This window comes from Mus caroli, unplaced genomic scaffold (genome assembly GCF_978045245.1).
Source record: "Mus caroli unplaced genomic scaffold, Mus_caroli_1 scaffold_5, whole genome shotgun sequence".
NCBI classification, from domain to species: domain Eukaryota; kingdom Metazoa; phylum Chordata; class Mammalia; order Rodentia; family Muridae; genus Mus; species Mus caroli.
The window spans coordinates 16,939,698-16,962,357 of NW_028227260.1; the positions used below are offsets into that span (position 1 = coordinate 16,939,698).

The 22,660-nt window shown below is 37.0% G+C and overlaps 2 protein-coding genes across 2 annotated transcripts in view; one reads left to right on the top strand and one right to left on the bottom strand.

Annotated features, from left to right (window-relative positions):
* Nucleotides 1-4,531: 4,531 nt before the first annotated feature.
* On the top strand, nt 4,532-6,204 carry LOC110286429 (E3 ubiquitin-protein ligase RNF168-like; the record flags this gene model as incomplete). Its single annotated transcript, XM_021152769.2, is given in 2 exon segments — nt 4,532-4,733; nt 4,736-6,204. Coding segments are annotated over 2 exon segments (1,671 nt in total), but the record flags the coding sequence as incomplete, so codon positions are not given.
* A 7,514-nt stretch (nt 6,205-13,718) lies between these two features.
* Acot9 (acyl-CoA thioesterase 9) overlaps nt 13,719-22,660 on the bottom strand; it is a 39,556-nt gene continuing 30,614 nt past the window's right edge. The window contains exons 9-15 of the mRNA XM_021153108.2: nt 17,239-17,306; nt 15,972-16,083; nt 15,728-15,818; nt 15,472-15,557; nt 14,823-14,910; nt 14,496-14,646; nt 13,719-13,881 (exon numbers count right to left, since the gene is read on the bottom strand). Of these exons, the coding sequence (XP_021008767.1) occupies nt 13,793-13,881; nt 14,496-14,646; nt 14,823-14,910; nt 15,472-15,557; nt 15,728-15,818; nt 15,972-16,083; nt 17,239-17,306 (685 nt within the window). The 3' untranslated portion in view covers nt 13,719-13,792. The remainder of the gene's footprint in view (nt 13,882-14,495; nt 14,647-14,822; nt 14,911-15,471; nt 15,558-15,727; nt 15,819-15,971; nt 16,084-17,238; nt 17,307-22,660) is intronic.

The window sequence follows — 22,660 nt, forward strand, 5'->3', positions numbered from 1 at the left end:
GAGGATACAAGCACTTGCTAGTTTTTAAAGTACCTTTTCTAGGTGGGGTGGAAGCATTCCCCACCTGGACTGAAACAGCTCAGCAAGTAACTACAAAGCTCCCTCAGAATCCTGGCCCATAATGCTGCCTACCCATAGCAATGGGGTCTGACCATGGCCTGGCTTTCATAGCCAAACCTCTCAATTAATATCTAAAGCTTTAGACATAGGTTGTAAATCTCGATTATGCATATAGACCTCAGTTTGTGGTAGGTGAAAAAAATAAACAGGATGTTAAAAAGTACTTAAAAAAACTCTCACTAGAGTCTAATGAAGGGTGGATGGACCTCCTTCCTTTGCTTTGCTTTAGGCCCCTCACCCACATATAGGGAGGGATTCATAAATTATGGGCTTATGCTTGGAAGATCTCCTCATTCCTTTCTCAACTCAATATAGGTCCTTCAGTGCTCCATAAATGCTATTCATTGGTCTGTCTAAGAGACACAGCTGATTTCTGAGTCTAACACCAGTTCCCCCGGTGATATTGGCTAGGTTAAAGCAGCATGTAGCCAAAGGGACAGTGAAACCAACTTGGAAATGACCATACACAGTGATTCCCTCCATCCTATGGCTGTGAAGGTTGCTGGCATTACACCACTGATCCACGACACTCAAAAAAGTGAAAGCCCCAGATGCTTCTGCCAAACGGACTACACATCCATTAAAATGAAGGTTCATTGAGGTCCCAGGCCCTTCCACTTTTTGCCCCTCTACCTCCTCCTTATTCATATGTGTGGTATGAATTCAATGGTTATAGCCCAACCCCTACTGCCCTCAGGCTTGGACCTGGGAACTAGGGAACACAGATACAGGGTAGAAATTAACTAGTGTAATTATGGACCAGCAACCCATATTCATCTTGACCTTTGTTTGCTCACTGATGCCCACTTTAAGTGTCTGGTTGTGTTGGAGAAAGGAACTATGAGATAGGAATACAGAGTTTACAATTCTATGCATGCCCTAAGGCTGTGGCTCCTAGCTGCCAGAAACAAGTGCGTTTCCATTGTAAAAACTGTAAAACAGGCTTCCTGAAAAAGCAAGAATGTATATATAGAAAGAAGCCTCACAGCTCAAAAAATACCCAATAGGATGTAATGTAATGGCCATAAAATTTTAAATCTGGAAATTCCCTTAGAAAAAAATCTGGCCTTTGGGAAACAGGGAAATCCTGGGGAATCAGACTCTATGCCACAGGATGGGACTCTGGGAACAGAGTTAATAATTCCCAGCCAGAAATTAGCCAGGATTGCTGTTTGTGCTTAGACACTCAGCCCCTGAAATACACAGTGATAGGAACAGAACAGATTGTCAGCCCATTAACTAACAAAACTCATTGTGACTGGGAACAACCTAAATTAATGTTAGAAGACTTAGAAGAGGCTGAAACTTATCTAATAGCCAAAACCTTTAGCCTAGACACTTCTCCTAATTCTGATGTTGGCTATTGTTTTATGGGTTAATTCATCTGGATAACAGCAATATTACCAAGCCTCGTGGTGGGCAGCTACAAATGGCTTGACTAAATGTGCTTCTTCCCATGCTTTCTAAAATAAGCAGGTTGATCAGGCCTAAAAGTATTAAAACAAGTTAGATTACTTTAAGGAAATGATCTTACCAGATTGTAGAGGCTTAGATTTACTACTTATGAGATAAAGGAAACTAGGTCTGGCTTTTGGGGGAAAAACTTGTTTCTATGTTAATTGATCAAGAGTAATTAAAAAACAATCTTGCCATGGTTGGAAAAAACTCAGAGAGAGAGAGAGAGAGAGAGAGAGAGAGAGAGAGAGAGAGATTAATCAGATAACTGGTATCAGTCTCTCTTATCTTGGTCCCCTTGGTTAACTACTTTGCTATCAGCACTATCTTGACCTTTAATTCTCATCCTTTTACAGTAACAGTCAGGCTCAGTCAGGCTCTGTATCTTAAACTATATGGGCATTATGTGTCAATTCAGTAAAATTAGTGGTCCTTAGGACCAACCACTCCTCTTTACAGCAGGATGAGTCCACAATTTGACTCATTCACTGAGATCAGCATAGAATGTAACAGGGCCCGAGACCTGAGCACAACTGAGTCCATGATGAAAATATCATTCAGGACATAAATAGCAAGTAGATAGTGTCACCTCCATTCAAATATGAAAACAAAGACCTAGTCCATCAAAGCCCATAGTTCTGGGAAAGTCTCTAAATATACTAAATTGCTTTTTGTCCTCTATAGTTCCACTTCTGGCTAACTGTTCTTGTTAACTAAAGTATGGTAACCCAGAACATAGTTTGTTTGTTTGTTTTTTTCTTTGTCTGTCTGTTTGTTTGTTTGTTTTTAGTTTTAGGTTTTTGGGTTTTTTTTGTTTTTTTTGTTTTGTTTTTTTTTTTTTTTTTGCTTAAAAGGCCTGAGAAAAAAGCTTGGAGCATACTGAGATTCTGAGCTGCCAACTAATACAGATTCTCTATTGTCTTAAACCCATGTCCAAACAACTTCTCTGGTGAATATCTCAGAACAACGTAGGTTCAAATAGACTTAACTGGAGCTGGAAACATGTCTCCCTGTTTAAGAGTTCTGACTGCTCTTCCAGAGTAACTGGGTTTGATTCCCAGCACCCAATCTTCTATAACCCCAGTTACAGATGCATGGCACTCTCTCTATCCTGCACAGGCACCAGGCAGGTACACGGCACATAAACATATATTCAAGCAAAATATCAATGCGTATAAAATAAACTTTAAAAATGTTTTTAAAGTAAAAGATGTTGCCCTACATGGAAGATAATGCTCTTCTCAGAATTCATAGGGATTTTATTTTTTAAGATATGTAATGGGATTTAGAGTTCACAGACTTCAACCAAGTATGGTGGTACTGGCGTGAAATCTGAGCACTCAGGAAGCACACACACACACAACTAAAATTTTAAATGTGATAAAAATATTTTAAATATGGAAGAAAATTATAAACTAACCATTACCATACTGTGGATATTCTCTTCTTATATACAAGATGAGTGAATGACTGAATTATAGTGCTAAAAGATAATGATATTTCATATTTTCTGTAAAGTTAAGTAATTACATGTTAATGTTTTTATAAAATATCACCAGCAAAAGCAAGCAATTATACCCCCCCACACCTTTTTTTTTTTTAAAGACTGCCTGCCCTTAAAAGTTGGAAAGGCCAGCTCTATCTAAACTGTCATTCTAAATTTGGGTTAAATTAGTTAGAAAAGAAAGTAGTACAGCCTTTTTGGAAATAGTGAAGCTCCTCAAAACCATAGAAATACATCTGCCATATGATCAAGCAACCTCACCATTAGGTGTATACCCAAAGGAAATGAAAGCAGTGCCTGAAAGACATATGCTCATGGATAGGTTTTACAGAATTATTCACAACAGCCAAGTAAATGGATGAGGAAAATGCGATGTATACTGGAATACTATTTGGTCATAAAAAGAACAAAATTATATCCTTTGCACATGGATAACCAGAGGACGTTGTATAACCAAAGGACGTTACGTTAAACAAAATCAATCAGGCATGGGGAAAAAACAAATACTGCGTGTCTTCATTTGTATGTGGAAGATGGAATGTTGATCTCGTTCAGGTAATGTGTAGTGGTTTCTAGAGCTTTAGAAGAGGAGACTACAGGAAGGATGGTCAGTGGTATAGAAAAAATAACTGTCATGTCCCACAGCAAAAGGGCTTAGCAATTAAGGACACATACATTTCAAAATAACTACAAAAGTAGGATTTTGAATGTTCCAACACAGAAAGAGTAATTTTTTAAAGGAGACTGGTATGCCAATTGCATACTGTATGTATGTGTGTGTGTATTAATTTTTACCCACAATTGTATACATAGTGTGTCAACTAAAAGAGAATATATTTTTAAAGAAACACAACTAATACTTGATTCTCATGGTGAAAGAAGATACTAACTTATTTCTTGGATAATGTTTTTCTTGCTACAAAACAGAGTATGGATGGTCTCAAGCTTCCTAAATATTACAAAAATTCCTAGTTTGCTTCACGTGCTTACAAATAAAATTTAAAATTTAAAATAAAATTTTAAAAAAGTCTCTGTGATAAAATAGGTTTCACAAGAGCAATTATTAGAAAGTAAAACAGGGTATTTAAAAATTATTTTATTATTTTGCATGAATGCTTTGCATAAATGTCTATGCAACATGTGCATACAGTGCCCTTGGAGACCAGAAGGGGGCACCGAGTCTCCTGGAACTGGAGTTAGAACAGCCACATAGGTGTTGGGGATCAAAGCCTGGTCCTCCGAAAAAAGCAGCCAGTGTGCTCTTAAACCCTCAGCCATAGCTCCAGAGAAATGTAGCAGGGTTTTACAGGCACCATTTTCAATATTTTGTAAGCTAATATGTCCAAGTTGGGTGCTATTATGTCGGGGTCAGGCAGTGTTTCTCAACGTGACTTGTGAATAAAGTTCAGCTAGGAATGAATTCACTGAAAAAAAAAAAAGACAGGTGCTTGAAATGAACGCAGTCCCTTGCCATGTAGCCAAGTTTCCTCAAACGGATCCATTCTGAAATACTATGAAGACTGGTCACAGGTTCTCACGACTGAAAACAGCAAAGGGCATTCTAGAGTGTTCGCGGGAAGCGGGAGCAGCCTCTCGGCTACCGTAACCAGATATCAATATCACAGACCGGAAGTATCCACTCAGTGACCGTTACTTCGCCTCCATTACTGTTGCCGCTAAGGAAGGCGAGTCTCCTTGTCTCCAGCGTCAGGCCACGGTACCAGTGTTACTTGGACCTTGTTAATAAGGTACTGGTGTTACTTGGACCTTGTAAATTTGTTAAAATGGCCTCATCTAAAGCCAAGCCCTTGTCTTTAGAAGACTGCCGTTGTCTCCTTTGTATGGAATTCCTCATTGAGCCCATAACTCTGCCTTGTAACCACACAGTTTGCAAAGCATGCTTTAAAGCACTTCTGAGGAAAACAAATGTATCCTGCCCCTTCTGCCGCTCTTTGATCTCTTCATGGGCTCGGCACCATACTCATATAAACAGTTTTATCAATAAGGAACTGTGGGGAAGACTTCAAACTCAGTACCCAGAGGAATGCAGACATAGGCTCCCTGGGGAAGAACCGAGCGCATTTGTCTTCAATGATGATCCTCCAATTCGAGTGCTAAGTAATCCTGGGGAATTGAGGAAAGAGTATGAAGAGGAGATGATTAGGATGGAGGCCGAGCGCCAGGCCATCAAGGAAAGACAAAACAAAGCCACTGAGGAATATATAAGGCAATTACTGGCACAGGAATTGGAGGAGGAAATAGTACTGGAAGAAAAGCGCAGACTGGAAGAACAACAGCCAAGAAAGGAGGAAGAGGTTCAAAAGGGCTGCACAAGTGATCCAGTCAGATCGCCAAGAAAAAAAAAGTGTAAACAAAAGCACTGTGACAATGTTCCGAAGTTTCCCCCTCCTCAGCTTGAGTCAGCATTGCAGTATGAAACTGTGCAATATGGCAAGAAAACTCTCTTGTCTGTCGGGGGACAAGAAACGAAAACGGAATTAAGTATGCCAGCAGCAGCTACTTTGTCAACAGGTCCTGAGAATCCTGAACAAGGTACTTTAAGCTCACGTGACTCCATATTTTATAGCTATGGTGCAAAAGTGAGTTCAGAAGATGAGACATCAAAACCAAGCTGCTCCAATGACAACTCTTATGTTCCACTTAAGAACATTAAACCTGAAGCTACCACTCATTCTTCTGCCCAGGTAGAGAATATAAGCAATGAGTCAGGCATAACAGAAGGAATTGGAAACTGCACAACTAAGGAAAAAGGAAAAATGCCCCCTCCTTCGAGCAGTAAACATACTTCTAAAAGAAAGCACCAGGAATCGGCTTCTGAAGCAGCAGCTAGCACTTCTTATGAAATACCCACTAAATCTTACTTGGATGACAAGGAAACACAAAATCCCATTGCCAGAAAGCTGATAGACTTGGAACAATTGTATTATAAGAAGCATGTACAAGAAAAACAAGATAGGTTATTTGCATTGGAGCTTCAAAAAGCATTTGATGAAGAAACGTGGGAAAGGAGGGCTAAAAAGTCCCTGCTGAACTACCCATTCCACAGTGATGCCTCCGGTCCAGACACCTCAGTGAAAGACGATTCCAAAGATAAGAACACCTGAAAGGTAAAGAAATATAAAATATTTAAGATTTAAATCAACCATCTTTTAAAAAGATTCAGTTGAAGCATTTAGCTAATGTCAGTGGGAGAAAGATGCCAGATTCTACTAGAGATTTACTAACATAAATGTCTCATTACTCACTGACAAATAATTTATACAAAAGTATTTTTCAAATGTTTTGAGAGGTAAAGAAAATGATACTGGTGTAGAATGGTTTAAACTCCTAATCCTGCATTGTGAAGTAGTCTTTGCTATGACAACCTATAAATGTATAATTAAATATTTATATTTTAATAATTAATTTTTATAATTTAATAACAAATTAAATATAGTTATAAAATATAAATATTTAACAATCATATAACTATTTAATATTTATCTGCTATCTGATACTTAGTATTTAATATTATACTAATGTATGTATTTAAAATTATGTTCTATATTAGAAATATATATTTGTTTATATATATATATGTCCATATTTTATATTTTGATTTTATAGCTATATAAATTCTAATATACAATATATTATTTAAATAATATATGATACAACATATTATATGTCATTATATATTATATTATATTATATAGTGTATATTATATTATACATATTAATATATGCTAACATACTTTTATATATATATTAGTAAGATTAATATATAATATATAATATCTCTGTCATATATATAAATATATAATATGTATAATAATTGTATATAATATATACTATAAACATATACTATAATCTATAATATAGATAGAATATATTATACATTATATCAGATATATTTTATATGTTATAACTATATATAATATATACTATATATCTAAATATATATATATTTGTATATAGATACAAATATATATTATATATCATAATAAATGTGTGTATATAATCATGTATATTACTTTATAATTATATATTATATATGAATATTGTATAATATAATATATGTACAAAATATATTATGTATAAGATATATAATTAGTATGTTATGTATTATATATTACATATTACATTGTATATATTAGATAATACATATTATATAGACATACATTTATATTAGGATATATACTTGTATATAAAATGTATTCTATTATATAATATGTTATATGTTTAATATTATATGTAAATTTTATATTTAATATTATAGTTTTTATATTTAAATATTTTAAATTGTTATTTGGTACACTTTCACTATCTTTTTTCTTTGACTTGTTGTTGGTTTGTTTCTTTTTTAGAGCCTCCTGCCAGCCTTCTGAGCATTGTATTTACAGGTGTATACCACTAAGTCAAGCTGCCTTTATATCTTCAATGGTCATTATGATTACAGAGAATAGGAAAGTGGTTCTGTAAAACTCTGGTTACTTTGATAAGCAAGAGTGCCTAGCCTTCATGTTATCAATAGTTGTTCTGTTGTTAGTAGGGGTGATAAGTTTGAAGTTCTTATGGATATGCAATGCCTTGGGAATATTAGACCTCTTGAGGACTTGTATACCCAACCTATGAATTGCGTGCTAGAGAAACAAGCCTGTTAAAAGGCTGTTTGTTTGCTTGTTTGTCTGCTTTGTTTTGAATGGAATAAAGAGCCAGGTAGATCTCTGTTGAGTTGGAGGGCAGCCTAGTCTACAATAGTAAGTTTCAGAAGGCTATTATAGTGAGGTCTTGTCTCAGTCAAAACAGACCAAATAAAACAACAAACTTAAAATGGAATAAAGGGATAGAGGTATAACTTAGTAGTAAAGTGCCCTTAGTTCCAACTTCCTGGTCTGGAAGGCAAAACAAACAAAAAAGCGAGAAAAAAGAATAGATTAGGAAGATAGGAATTTAATCCAAGAGAATAACAGCAAAATATTTTATGGTAAGGAACCTGAAATAATTACATTATTTCTACATAGTATTCATTATGTAGATACAAAAATTTTTATATATAATGAGACAAGTAGTAAAATATTTAGGGGCTGAGTTTAGAAGCACATACCTGATAATCCCAGTACTTTGAAGACTGAGACAATAGAATTACAAGTTCAAGGCCAACCTGGGATCAATGGCAAAACTCTGTCTCAAAAAGATTTAAAAATAGTTGGGAATTTAGTTTAGAAGTAGCATTTGGTTCCCAGTGCCAAAAGATAGAATAAAATAAATATAATAATATGATAGTCTTGAACTGGAAAGTGTTTCCAGAAAGGGTTGCTATGTGGGACAGTGACTAAAGGAAATCAGGTCCCAGATGAAAAAAAGCTGAAGAAGCCAGCAGACATTAGATTCCAGCATCCTCCTGTCAACATGAACCTGATGGTAGCAACTCTCCAGGGAACATCTAGATCTTCAGCACCTGATGGGAACTATTGGTTTTATTTAATTAATATTAACTTTTAGCAGATAGTTCTAACATTTCTAAGAGTCAGTTACCCTTTTTGTCTTTCCCCTAACATTTTAACAGATTTTAATTAGCTTATAGCATTGTTGGTTTCCTTATGATATTTACATACATAGTTTTGGGTAACTGCACTCCTACCCTCTCTTCTCCCTCATGTCCCTGAACCCTACTCCATCCCCTCCTTTCTTCCATCTCCCTGATCTTTACTCACCAGCACACTTGCACCCTCAATAATCCCTCTTTCATATCATGCATTCTAGTGCTCTTCCGACCTTAAAGCTTCATTTCCCTGCCTTTAATGGGCCTCTTGCTAGTTTTTAGGCCTCTACATAGGCCCACACTCACATAAATTCTCATACATAAAACTTAGATGCTAGAATTCATTTATGTAATGTTTATGTCCTATGGCTAATCTACCTTACATTTGTTAATGCTTATCTTAATGTGTTATTCTCCAAAATTTATACTCTTTTTCTATGTTTCATGTTATCTACATCAATTTTACTACACACACACAGACACACACTTTTTGTGTGCAGCTGGGGATCTCACCTAGGATCCTTCAGACACTGCACTCCATCAGTAAAGTACCAATCTTCTGGTGCCAATTTCAATTTTGCTTTGCCTTTTCTCATTAAGAAAGTGTCATTTGAGCCAGGCGTGGTGGTGCACGCCTTTGATCCCAGCACTTGGGAGGCAGAGGCAAGTGGATTTCTGGGTTCGAGGCCAGCCTGGTCTATAAAATGAGTTCCAGGACAGCCAGGGCTATACAGTGAAACCCTGTCTCGAAAAAACAGAAAACAAAAATCAAAACAAAACAAAACAAAAAAGGTGTCATTTGAGCAATGATTGTGATGGTAATATAGTATTATTTAGGAACTAACCAAATTTGTCTAAAACAAAAATATATCTTCTCATCACATCAATATTTTTTCTAAGAGAAATATTTCAGGGTAGACATTTTTAGAGCTCCTCAAAATCAAACTTATGTAATTAAACCTTTCACTAGACCATAAGGAAAATTTTAAAAGGCTGTATGTGATATATTTAAGATTTATATATTTGTCTGTGAAGATGTCTCCCTAATTAAAGTTCATATTAAGATATATTTTTCTCCATTAGTCTTTGCTCATTTTACCATATTTGAGTTTGTTATACTAATTAGATCAGTGCCCATTATTAGAATGCACTGCTAACTTTTCACTGTGGTAAATACAAAAATGCCAAATTTCTTAGTGAATACTAAAGATGTGCAAATGTTAAGAATATGAATATTAAAGAATTAAAAATAAAATTAATAAAAATAAAAATGTTCTCATCTATTTTTTGAGCGGGGTTTCAGCCCAGTCTTCCAACCTGCTATGTAATTGAGGATAACATTGTCATTGTTTTATTATTATTATTATTACTATTACTATTACTATTATTACTACTACTACTATTGAGACAAGGTCTTGCTATGTATTCCTAGCTGTTCTGGAATTCACTATTTAGAACAGACTGGCCTCAAACTTAGTGACCCATCTGCCTCTGCCTCCTGAGTGCTGGGATTAAAGGCCTGTATCATGCTGAGGTTGACTTTAAACTGCCTCTATCACCAGGTTGGGGCTTTTATGGGTGTGCATCACTACACCCAGTTTATATGGTGGTGGGTGGGAATGAACCCAGGGCTCAGGCATGCTAGACAATAGCTCTAACAAATGAGCTACATCCTCAGCCCTTTCAATTATTTCTTAAGAGAAACAGAACAATCTAGAAACCTTATCTTTTAATGTATGTTTTAATATCACCTACTTAAAATCCTGGATTAAATATATAACCAACTTTATTTTCTGTGCTTGAGGTTGAACTGGTAAATGCTAACAAATTTTGGATTAAGCTTCTAATAGCCAAAATTACTTGAAAAGCTTAATGAAAAAGAAAATAAGCTATTTATTTGTTTGATCTCAGCAGGATTCAAAGAAAGACAATTACAAATGTTAAGTGTCAGACTTCCAAAAGACAAAAGTCTGGCTTAGGTCTGGAGAAACTGAGGACATGTAACTGAGTGTGCTTGACTATTCTGGAATTCTCTATCTTCCCTGTTTGCATATTGTTTTGCCTAGTGTTTCATAATACTTCTCCTGAGAAAGAATTTTAGAGGCCAAATGTTTTAGGTATTTAGGATATTTTTTTTAATTAGGTATTTTCTTCGTTTACATTTCCAATGCTATCCCAAAAGTTCCCCATACCCTCCCCCCTACTCCCCTACCCACCCACTCCCACTTCTTGGCCCTGGTGTTCCCCTGTACTGAGGCATATAGTTTGCAAGACCAATGGGCCTCTCTTTCCAATGATGGCCGACTAGGCCATCTTCTGATACATATGCAGCTAGAAAAACGAGCTCTGGGGGGTACTGGTTAGTTCATATTGTTGTTCCACCTATAGGGTTGCAGACCCCTTTAGCTCCTTGGGTACTTTCTCTAGCTCCTCTATTGGGGGTCCTGTGATCCATCCAATAGCTGACTGTGAGCATCCACTTCTGTGTTTGCTAGGCCCCGGCATAGCCTCACGAGAGACAGCTATAGCTGGGTCCTTTCAGCAAAATCTTGCTAGTGTATGCAATGGTGTCAGCGTTTGGAGGCTGATTATGGGATGCATCCCCGGGTATGGCAGTCTCTAGACGGTCCATCCTTTCGTCTCAGCTACAAACTTTGTCTCTGTAACTCCTTCCTTCCATGGGTGTTTTGTTCCCAATTCTAAGAAGGGGCAAAGTGTCCATATTTTGGTCTTCTCCCTCAACAGAGGAATGGATACAGAAAATGTGGTACATTTATACAATAGAGTACTACTCATCTATTAAAAAGAATGAATTTATGAAATTCCTAGGCAAATGGATGGACCTGGAGGGCATCATCTTGAGTGAGGTAACCCAATCACAAAAGAACTCACATGATATGTACTCACTGATAAGTGGATATTAGCCCAGAAACTTAGAATACCCAAGATACAAGATACAATCTGCAAAACATATGAAACTCAATGATATTTCTTATAATGCTGTATTTAGAATAGAAAAAAAAATCCCAGAAAAAGCTTCAGTGTACACAAATGTTTAGTCATGTGTACAAAGATGTGTAGTCAATATCTTAAATGAACTTAATGGAGATCGTGTCCATTTAGCTGACTTACTAAGTCATAGGTCCCCATGTCATATGTACATCTATGAAACACAGGAACAAATGGACAGAAATCACCAGGTGGTAGTACAACCTGATCCCATTCAATTAAACTGTATGCCTCAGAGTGAACTGTTTGTTCCCATGACTATTCAAGTCTGATACTATATATTGACTAGTATTTCAATAAATATTACATAAACAAGTTTTCCAGTTCATTCCAAGGTAGATCTTATTACTTTAGAACACTTACTAAAGAACACTTCCAGAAATCCCTCTTATCTTCTATGTAGCCTCTATTTTGCTCCTTCCTCTTCTAAATTTGATCATGTTCCCCTCCCATCATGGAATATACTATCTTGGGTGCAAATCAATGGCACTGCTGGCTAAAGTGTAACACTGTGGCACAACACAGAAAAGTCTCTGGGCTAGTCTGTGATATCAAAAAGAAAAAACAACAACAAAGGAATGGGTGAGAGGAAGGAGAAAAGCTTAAGAGGTGAGGAGAAGGGAAGCAAGAAAAAAGAAACACAATGCTTCCCTTTAAGTTCCCAGTGGGGGGCTGGTGAGATGGCTCAGTGGTTAAGAGCACTGACTGCTCTTCCGGAGGTCCTGAGTTCAAATCCCAGCAACCACATGGTGGCTCACAACCACCTGTAATAAGATCTGAAGACAGCTACAGTGTACTTACATATAATAAATAAATAAAATCTTTAAAAAAAAAAAAAAGTTCCCAGTGGGTACTGACACCTCCTGCTACAGTCCTGCAATGTAGCCTGCTATACTTCTAAGGAGTACCCCGCACTCAAACTGCCAGCAGTCTACTTCTGAGCAGCTGGCTCTTAACCTCCATTCCCTTCAATTTCCTGAGAGGCTAGCCCTATAGGGAGTTAGCTATAGATCCTGCCTCACTGTGATTCTTGGAAGAAATATGATCTCATACAGGTTAAATATCTGCCTAGCATCTAAATGCTCCAGAAGCATGACTAGTTACTGTTTTTCAATTAAGATATCCTGCCCAGCCCACAGCACAGTGTATCTAAGAAATGAAAGAAGGAACGAATGGTTCTGAGTTTCCTCACCAAGCTCACCCCTGAACGCTTCTTGGTGATATTTTCAGATTTAAACCTTCTCATAAATCTTTATAGATACCATAGACGTTCATGAATGTCTTTACCCACTTTCCATCTACCCTCCAGCAACAATAAAACCTTGGGGATGGAAGCAAAAAATGATCATATAGAATTGATAGGACTGCCGGGGCCTAGCAAACACAGGAGTGGATGTTCACAGTCAGCTATTGGATGTATCACAGGGCTCCCAATGGAGAAGCTAGAGAAAGTACCCAAGGAGCTAAAGGGATCTGCAACCCTATTGTTGGAACATCATGATGTACTAACCGGAACCCTGGAGCTCTTGTCTCTAGCTGCATATGTATCGAAAGATGGCCTAGTCGGCCATCAATGGAAAGAGAGGCCCATTGGACTTGCAAACTTTATATGCCCCAATATAGGGGAATGCCAGGGCCAAAAGAATGGGAATGGGTGGGTAGGGAAGTGGGGGGCGCTATGGGGGACTTTTGGGATAGTATTGGAAATGTAATTGAGGAAATTATGTAATAAAAATATTAAAAAAAATTAAAAAAAAAAATATAACATATTGGAAAATAAAAAAAAAAAAAAAAAAAAAAAAAAGAATTGATAGGACTTGAGACAACATAGAGGAACCAGTCAGGCTTAAAAATGAATGTACCAAACTGCATTAAAAAAGATATTTGTCTGAAATCTATAGCTGACAGGAGTCAGAAACAACATAGGAGACTCACAATCATATTACTGTAAAAGGTTTTATTGTTTAATCATTCTTTCACCCCTCAGCCCCATCCAGTCACTCATTCTGCTTTTCCGATCATTCTAAAAACTTGAAATATAGCCCCCTCTATGGAGGATTTAAAGAAAAGCAAAGTGAACATCAGTACTTCCCAGCACACCTTTATTAGGCACTATGTCACAGTGCCAGAAGTGCTAGTTTGCAACAAGTGAGATTTTCCTAGGGCTCCACAGGGTAGTCCTTTTTCAAGGTCACTGGGGTGCTCATAGACTTGAAATGTCGCTGTCCATCTAAATACAACATGGACTCTGAAACACAAGAATGACTCCTCTGAAGAAATTTGCAGCACTTTGGACAACCATACAGATGAATGACTATTTGGGAAGAATAGGACAACACTGTATATGCAAAACCAACTACAGGAATGCACTTTGGGGCTGGAGCTACACAACTAACCTAAGAGAGAAGCCCCTGACTCCATCTCGTTTTGCTGGCTGAACTAGTCTTTCATTATCAGTGGCTGCTTGTGGTTTGCACCAGCTCTGTGTATGCCCCTATACAAAGCAGCAACAGCCATTCCTAGGGGGCAAAAGGCATGTTTGGCCGTCAGGGCTACAGAATTCTAAAACTATAATCTCCCAAAGACATGTGCATGGGCTAACAGGCTTGGAGACACTGGTGAGGATAATTTAAAAGCAAGAGGGCTAGGAATATAGCTCAGTGGTAGAGCACATGTCCAGCTCATGTGAATCCCTGGGATCAAGGCTCATTTAAAAGAAAAGGGCTGAGAATATAGCTCAATGACAGAGTACTTGCCTAACATATGCAAATCCCTGGCCTCAGTCCCATCCCACAGGGGGGTGCTGGGGTGGTGTTGAGAATTTCTTCTTCTCATTAGAAGGAAACAATCATCACAACTTACCTCCATATGTTTTAGGGAAAATCAAGGGTACTTCTTTTTCCGACATGAATGTAAAATGAAAGACATTGGTGGTCATATGCTCACGACTGTCAAGAGAGGACACTTCGCTATGGACTCTAACTTGAATGTAATGGTCCTGGGTGAAGCATACCTAAAAGATTATAGACACAAGATTTTGTCAGTTGCTTTAAGAATGGGGAAGGAAACCAGTCATAAGAGAAACACAAAAGGTAAAAACTTCTTTTCCAGACCCAAATGACAAAAACAAAAACAAAAACAAAACAAAACAAAAAAAAAAACACTTTTCACCCCTCATGATACACCTACCTGTGAAGAAAGAAAGAGCAATGAACCAACTTCAACAGGTTTCTGAAACATGATATCATCTACTGTTACCACATATGGCCGGGAACCTCTATTGGAGAAAGCCCAAAATTGGAGTGAGTTGCAAAATTCAGGTCTCAAATATTTCCCTTAACAATTCACTGATGTAAAATATCAATGATCAAAAGAAATGATCAAAAAAGGGGAAATTATCAAATGCAGCTACTATGAGTGTGATATTAATTAAAAGCAAAATTTTGGGGCTCAATATGCTCCAAATATACTGTATTGATATATAACATTATCTAGGAATATATAATGAAAGTTTTACACTAAAGAACATTATCAGAGGCATTTGGCTTTGATTTCATAAAACTGTTTCCCTGACTGACTTAGCCCATTGATTAAAGACCTACTGAAAAAAATATGGCAATATGTAAAAAGGAAAAGAAAGAGTGATTTGGGACGTATAAGGTCAGTGTCATCTCTTACATTTGCCACTAGTATGATAATCTCCCCACCCCCAAGTACACAGAGATCTTATATAAGGTATAATCCTATAGTGTAGTTCATACCCAGACTGGTTTAAAATGTTTCCTTTTAGTAGACTGGAGAAAGTGACTTCTCAGAAGGTAACTTAACTTGAACTTACCCAAAGCTACAAGCAGTAGCCCATGCAAGTTCATATGCTTTTCTCATAAGAAAACCACCAAAGATCCGATTGAATACGTTTCGTTCCTAAAAAACATAAATGAGTACTAATAAAACTCTGTGGTTATCCCTTATATAGAAAACAAAGAAATTAACAATGCTATAGAAAATGTCCATTTAAACATGTGCCAAAGTTTAGACAATTATCATGAATGCAATCCATCAGATTCAGAAGACTGCTCACAAAGTTCTAGTACCTGAGGGTGACAAATATCCAAGCTCTTGAGTTTTGTATCCTCCATCCACACTGCTTTAGGAGGCAAAATTCGACTCTGAAAACTTATAGTCCTGTGCAAGTGGAAATGAATTAAATAAACCCTGTTAATGCCATGTTTTTCACTGTTGAAAAGAAATTGGTTACAAACATGACAAGTGTGGCTCTGGAAAAGACCTTGCACTCGAATACTTTCTCAACTTGGGAGTCTCACAATCTTAACTTACTTTGGATCCAGTGTGCTAAGAAACAGTTCATGTATGATATTCCTCTCCTCAGAACTGGGAGCCACTTTCAGCAATGAACTGGTACTAAAGGCAATCCTTCGGCTCTTGTTCACTGAAGCATACAAAATGAAGAAGTATGATCAGGAAGGTCACCCCATAGCATCTATGGTGCCTTGTGACCTACAAAGTATTTCTCAGATTCAAAATCATACCAGAATAATTTATGCATATATCCAAGGGAAGACCACAGCAATCACATAAAATTTCCAGAGATGGAGCTGGGACATAGTTCAATACTAAAGCACTTTATTCACATGTACAAGGCCCTGGGTTCCAAACCCAACACCACCAAAAAAAAAAAAAAATCCCACTGAGTATTTTTTTTCTTTTTTTAAAATCTACATATCTATATATCTATTTTTGGTTTTTCGAGACAGGGTTTCTCTGTGTATCCCTGGCTGTCCTAGAACTTGCTATGTAGACCAAGCTGGCCTCGAACTCAGAAATTTGCCTGCCTCTGCCTCCAAAGTACTGGCATTAGTGATTTACTTTTTTTTAATGTATTTTGATTTTATGTATGTCTGTATGATGGTGTCAGGAGCACTGGAACTGGAGTTACAGATAGTTGTGAACTGCCATGTACATGCTGGGAATTGAACCCCTGTCCTCTGGAAGAGAAGCAGTGTTCTTAACTGCTGAGCCATCTGTCCAGCCTATTTTCTTTCAGATGGAAATTCTATCGGTTTAGTATGAGAACACTGGTTATCATCCTGATCTACAGCCCTGATCTGACTAGTACTTACACAACTAAGATATACTTCCCATTTCATAAAAAAATAGCTACCTGTGTTCCAGTAAATGGCTCTGCATCCATGCCCATACTGGCAGCAATAAGTGGATTTAATGAGTTTAAAAAAGAATATATGAAGTAAGAAGGGAAAAGAGGGCAGTGGGTGAGGAAGGAAGAAAATGAAGGGAGGTTGGGGGGGAGAGACTTAACCAAAATGTATTATATACATGTATGAAATTCTCAATCAGTAAAAAATGAAAAGACAAATTGCTTCACTTAATACTGTGCCATCAATAAAATTGTTCAAAGCATGAGCTCCATGGGATAATAAATAAATATTCACTTGTCTATCAAAAAAATCCTGGCATGGGTAAAGCATTTGACTATTATAAGGAATCCATATAATCTTCAATAGTCCCTTCTATAGTAAAATTAGTATACTTATTTTTTTTTTTCACTATAGGAAAAATAACATACATTCTCCTTGTTTAAAGAGCTCTTCTTCGTCTTTATTTTCCGGAATGAGTGGATTTACAAATGCCGGCCTAAAGAAAACAGAAAATTTTAGGTTAAGATAGTGGCTTGATGATTCACCTCTGTAATCCCAACATTAGAGATGATGAGACAGGAGGATGTCAAGACTTAGGCCAATCTGGCCATAAATAAATAAATAACACAAAACTAAAAAAAAAAAAAAAAAACCCACAGTGTATGCTATTATCTAATAAAAAATTAAGATGAATAACTGCCTCCTAGTTTTAAGGTTTTCATCAGGGTTATGTCTCAATGGTTGAGTGCTGGGTCTGGCATGCGTAAGGTCCTAGGGACCAGCATTACCAACATGAAAATGTCTTCTCTTGCCATTTGTTTTATGTAATGCTCACTGGTAGCCTCACACAAGGAGACTAGAACAATTAAGTAAACCTGCTTATAGATACCTAACTATACACTAGAAAGTTCATATTATAAAAAGAATACTGATTTTTTGCATAGCAGCATATGCCTGTAATCCTAGCACATGAGAGACAGGGGAAGGAGGACTAGAAATCCAAGATCATCATCATAATGAGTTGAGTCCAGCCTGACGTCCATAAGGCCCTGTCCAAAAAAGGGACAAAGAAAACAGGATACAGGTACTTGCCACTATAAACCTGATTCTACTCATGAGAACACAAATACGAGTTTAGTATGAACCCTACAAAAATCTCAATGTCTTCAAAGGGAGAAAACAGTAGGGGTACTTCTGCTAAACAAACACAATAGGCAAATGTAATGCAGGACCTTTTAGTGCTTCAGTTCTCAACCCGTTAGCTGTGACTCCCACAAGGGTTGCATAGCAGGTATCCGAATATCAGACATTTATATCATGAGTCATAACAGTGATGAAGTAACAACAAAATAATTTTATAGTTGTGGGTCACTACAACATGAGGAACTGCATTAAAGAGTACCAATGTCAGGAAGGTTGAGAACCACTGCTTTGATGGATCCTGAATCTGGGGCAGAAGTTCATGAGGATATTTTAGGGAAATATGATGAAATCCAAGTATGGATCATATATTAGATTTATATAATTGCTATACTGTTAAATATCTTGGAAACATTTTGATATAAAGGCATTGGAATCATGTAGTAGGATTACTTTGTTCTCATGAGACACACACTAAACTAGTGACAGGTGAAGTCAACCAAAACTTACATTTAAATGATTTAGGAAAAAATGATCCATGTGTATATTTACAAATGGTAAGAAAGGAAGACAAATGTGGTACTATGCTGACCAGGGAATTTAGGCAAAATGTATACAAGGGTTAACTGCATCGTTAAAAATTTCTCAAAATAAAAGAATAAAACAAATAATAAATATGATGAATCATTAAAATGATAAATAAAATAAAAAATAAAAATTCTTCAAAATAAAAGAATGAATTCATCAGAACTAAAAAAAAATTAAGGAGAGTTCTTCACTATAATGAAGGAATCCAACGTATATCATTTGTGAATCTTAGATTTCAAGCCAAAATACTAAATTTTATATATACATATATGTATATCTATACATATATGTATAGATATACACATATACACATAGACATATATGTATATATACATATATGAATGTATATATACATACACACACACACACATATATGACATGAAATTAGAACCAAGACTATCTGGGGAAATACAGAGGAAGAAAGGTGAACTAAAAAGATGGTTTTGGTCAATATGATCCAAGCCTATATAATCCAGTTGTACAAAAATGTCTTTATGATACATCATTATGTACAATGAATGCATGTGATAGTGTTACCAGTCTGACAGAATATGTTATCACCTGGAAGTTAGGTCCCTGGATGGACATGTAAAGGATTATCTAGATTATGTTAGTTTCTAGGCATACCTATGGAAGATTACCTTGATTACAAGGTGGGAAGACCAGCCCATTATGGGTGGCATCCTTTTCTTGCTGGGATCTGGGACTATAGAAAATAGAAAACGTGAGCTGAATACTAGCATTCATTCACTGTTATCTGCTGCCTGATTGTGGATGCAATGGAGCAGCTTTCAGCTCCTGCTACCCTGACTTCTCTATCTTGACCTGCAAGCAACACCAAACCCTTTGTCCCCTAAATTCCTTTGTCAGGGTATTTTACCACAGCAACAGGAAAAGAAATTAAGATATTACATAACACATACAAAACATTGTATAAGACCAGTAATACCATAGCTCATAAAGGACCTGCTGACCACCCTGGTGACCTGGTGAATTTTATTCCTCAGAACCACATGGCAGGACACAGCTGACTCCTGGAAGTTTTCCTCTTACCTCCAAACATGTGCCATATCACATGCATGTATGCTTCAATAAATAAATAAAATTTAAACTGTTTCAAGTAATGGTTCCCAACGTTCCTAATTCTGTGACCATTTAATACAGTTCCTCATGTTGTGGGGACCCCCAACCATAATATTTCGTTGCTACTTCATAACTATATTTTTGCTATTGTTAGGAATTGTAAACATCTGATATACTACTTGTAAGGGGGTCGCAACACACAGGTTGAGAACCACTGCCTTAAAGAAACAAAGGAGCTCCCTTTCTGCCTGTACTTCTACTTGCATTAGATAGCTGTCTCTTGTGAGACTATGCAGGGGCCTAGCAAACACAGGAGTGGATGCTCACAGTCAGCGATTGGATGTATCACAGGGCTCCCAATGGAGAAGCTAGAGAAAGTACCCAAGGAGCTAAAGGGATCTGCAACCCTATAGTTGGAACAACATGATGAACTAACCAGTACCCCGGAGCTCTTGTCTCTAGCTGCATATGTATCGAAAGATGGCCTAGTTGGCCATCACTGGAAAGAGAGGCCCATTGGACTTGCAAACTTTATATGCCCCAATATAGGGGAATGCCAGGGCCAAAAGAATGGGAATGGGAGGGTAGGGAAGTGGGGGGCGGTATGGGGGACTTTTGGGATAGCATTGGAAATGTAATTGAGGAAAATATGTAATAAAAAAAAAAAGAATCAGCACTGTCCCCAACCCCACAGCCCTGTCTGTCTCCCAGCGCACCTGCAGTAACCAGGGACACAGGTGAGACCCCCACCCCAATACCCCCACCTGTTAGGACCCCACAATACCCTGCTCCATGGACTCTGCCCTGCCCCAAAATTTCACCAAGAAATCCTACAGCTGATAAATAACTTCAGCAAAGTGCCTGGATATAAAATTAACTCAAATAAATCAGTAGCCCTCCTTAATACAATTGATAAATGGGCTGAGAAAGAAATTAGGGAAACAAAACCCTTTACAATAGCCACAAATAATACAGAATAACTTGGGGGTAAGTCAAACCAAACAAGATCTGTATGACAAGAACTTCAAATCTCTGATGAAAGAAATTGAAGAAGACCTCAGAATATGGAAAGATCTCCCATACTTGTGGATTGGTTGGATTAACATAGTGAATGGTTGGATTAACATAGTGAAAATGGCTACCTTACCAAAAGCAATGTACAGATTCAATGTAATTCCCATCAAAATTCCAACACATTTTTTACAGACCTCAAAAGGGTAATTCTCAAGTTCATATGAAAAAACAAAAAACCCAGGATAGCAAAAACCATTCTAAACAATAAAAGAACCTCTGGTGGAATCACCATCCCTGACCAAAAGCTGTACTACAGAGCAATAGTGATAAGAACTGCATAGTACTGGTACAGAAACAGACAGGTTGATCAATGGAGTAGAATTAAAGACACTGAAATAAAACCACACACCTATGGACACTTGATTTTTGTCAAAGAAGTTAAAACCATACAACGGAAAAAGAGAGCATCTTCCAACAAATGGTGCTGGTCAAACTGATGTCTGCATGCAGAAGACTGTAAATTGATCTATATGTATCACCTTGAACAAAACTCAAGTTCAAGTGAATCAAAGATCTCAACATAAAACCAGATACACTGAATACAAAAGAAGAGAAGGTGGCAAAGAGCCTCAAATGCATTGGCCCAGGGGAAATTTTCCTGAACAGAACACCAATGGCACAGGCTCTAAGATCAACAATTGATAAGTGGGACTTCATGAAGCTGAAAATCTTCTGTAAGGCAAAGGACACTGTCAACAGAACTAAACAGCAGGCTACAGACTGGGAAAAGATCTTCACCAACCCTACATTTGACAATGAGATAATATCCAAAATATATAAAGAACTCAAGAAATTTGACACCAACAATTCAAAAAACCCAATTTTAAAATGGGGTACAGAGCTAAATAGAGAATTCTCTTTTTTTTTTTTTTTCAGCATCACTCACACTCATGTAAATAGCCCTAAATGAACCCAGCAGGTCAGAAAAAGATAGGAAAGTAGGAGAGAGACTTCTTGTGAAAAGGGGGTTCAGCAGAACTAGGAAGAAGAAGAATGGGCATAAATAAGATGGACTAAAAGGTAAATATGATCAAAGTACATTGTGTGTGTGTGTGTCTATGCAGTGATCTAAGAATAAATAAAAAGGGACAGGGAACTGAAACTCAAAATCCTGTTGAAATCTTGGTGGTTGGAGTATGATTAATAAAAAGGCAATTTTTTTTTCATTATTTGCTTAAATCTTCTTCCTTTTTTTTTTTTTTCATTTTATGTGCACTGGTATTTTGCCTGCACACATGTCTGTGAGAAGATATTAGATCCCCTGGAATGGAACTTATAAACAGCTGTAGGTGCTAGGAATTGAACCCAGATCCTCTGGACAAGCAGCCAGTGCTCTTAACTGCTGAACCATCTCTCTAGCCCCCACTTCCATGATTAACGAGGAAAATAATGCAATGAAATGTTACTTTCATAAATACGAATTGTCAGAAATTAAAAATAAAACAAAACAAAAGGCTAGTGGGGATAGTCTGAAAGAACAAAGATGTCTCACCCCCTCTAGCCAAAGACAACACATCCTGAACATCAAGAAGAGCAAGGACTACAGTTGATTTGAATATACATAATATACCTTGTCCATGAAAGTCAAACAGCTTTCCAAAGAAAGAAATGGGAATATCATGTTATTAGCTAATTGATCAAGTCTTTATTCTGAAAAATGCATATAATTTTTAACAAATCCAATGGCCTTAATAGATAAGGGAAAGCTTCCTTTACAGAACTCAAACTAATAAATGAAGGGGAAATGGCAGAATTTAAAAGTTGTCTTGTATATTCCAATGACAATGATTATAGCAATGATCAATTATGTACATTAAAATTAACTAATGTGAGGAGGGTGTATTTTAAGAGGGTTCATTAGATGAAGGTACCTGCTACCAAGTCTGACTGACAGCTTGAGTTTAAACCCTGAAACCCACAAGAAATTGAGAACCAATTTCCAGAAGCTGTCTCTTAAACTACACA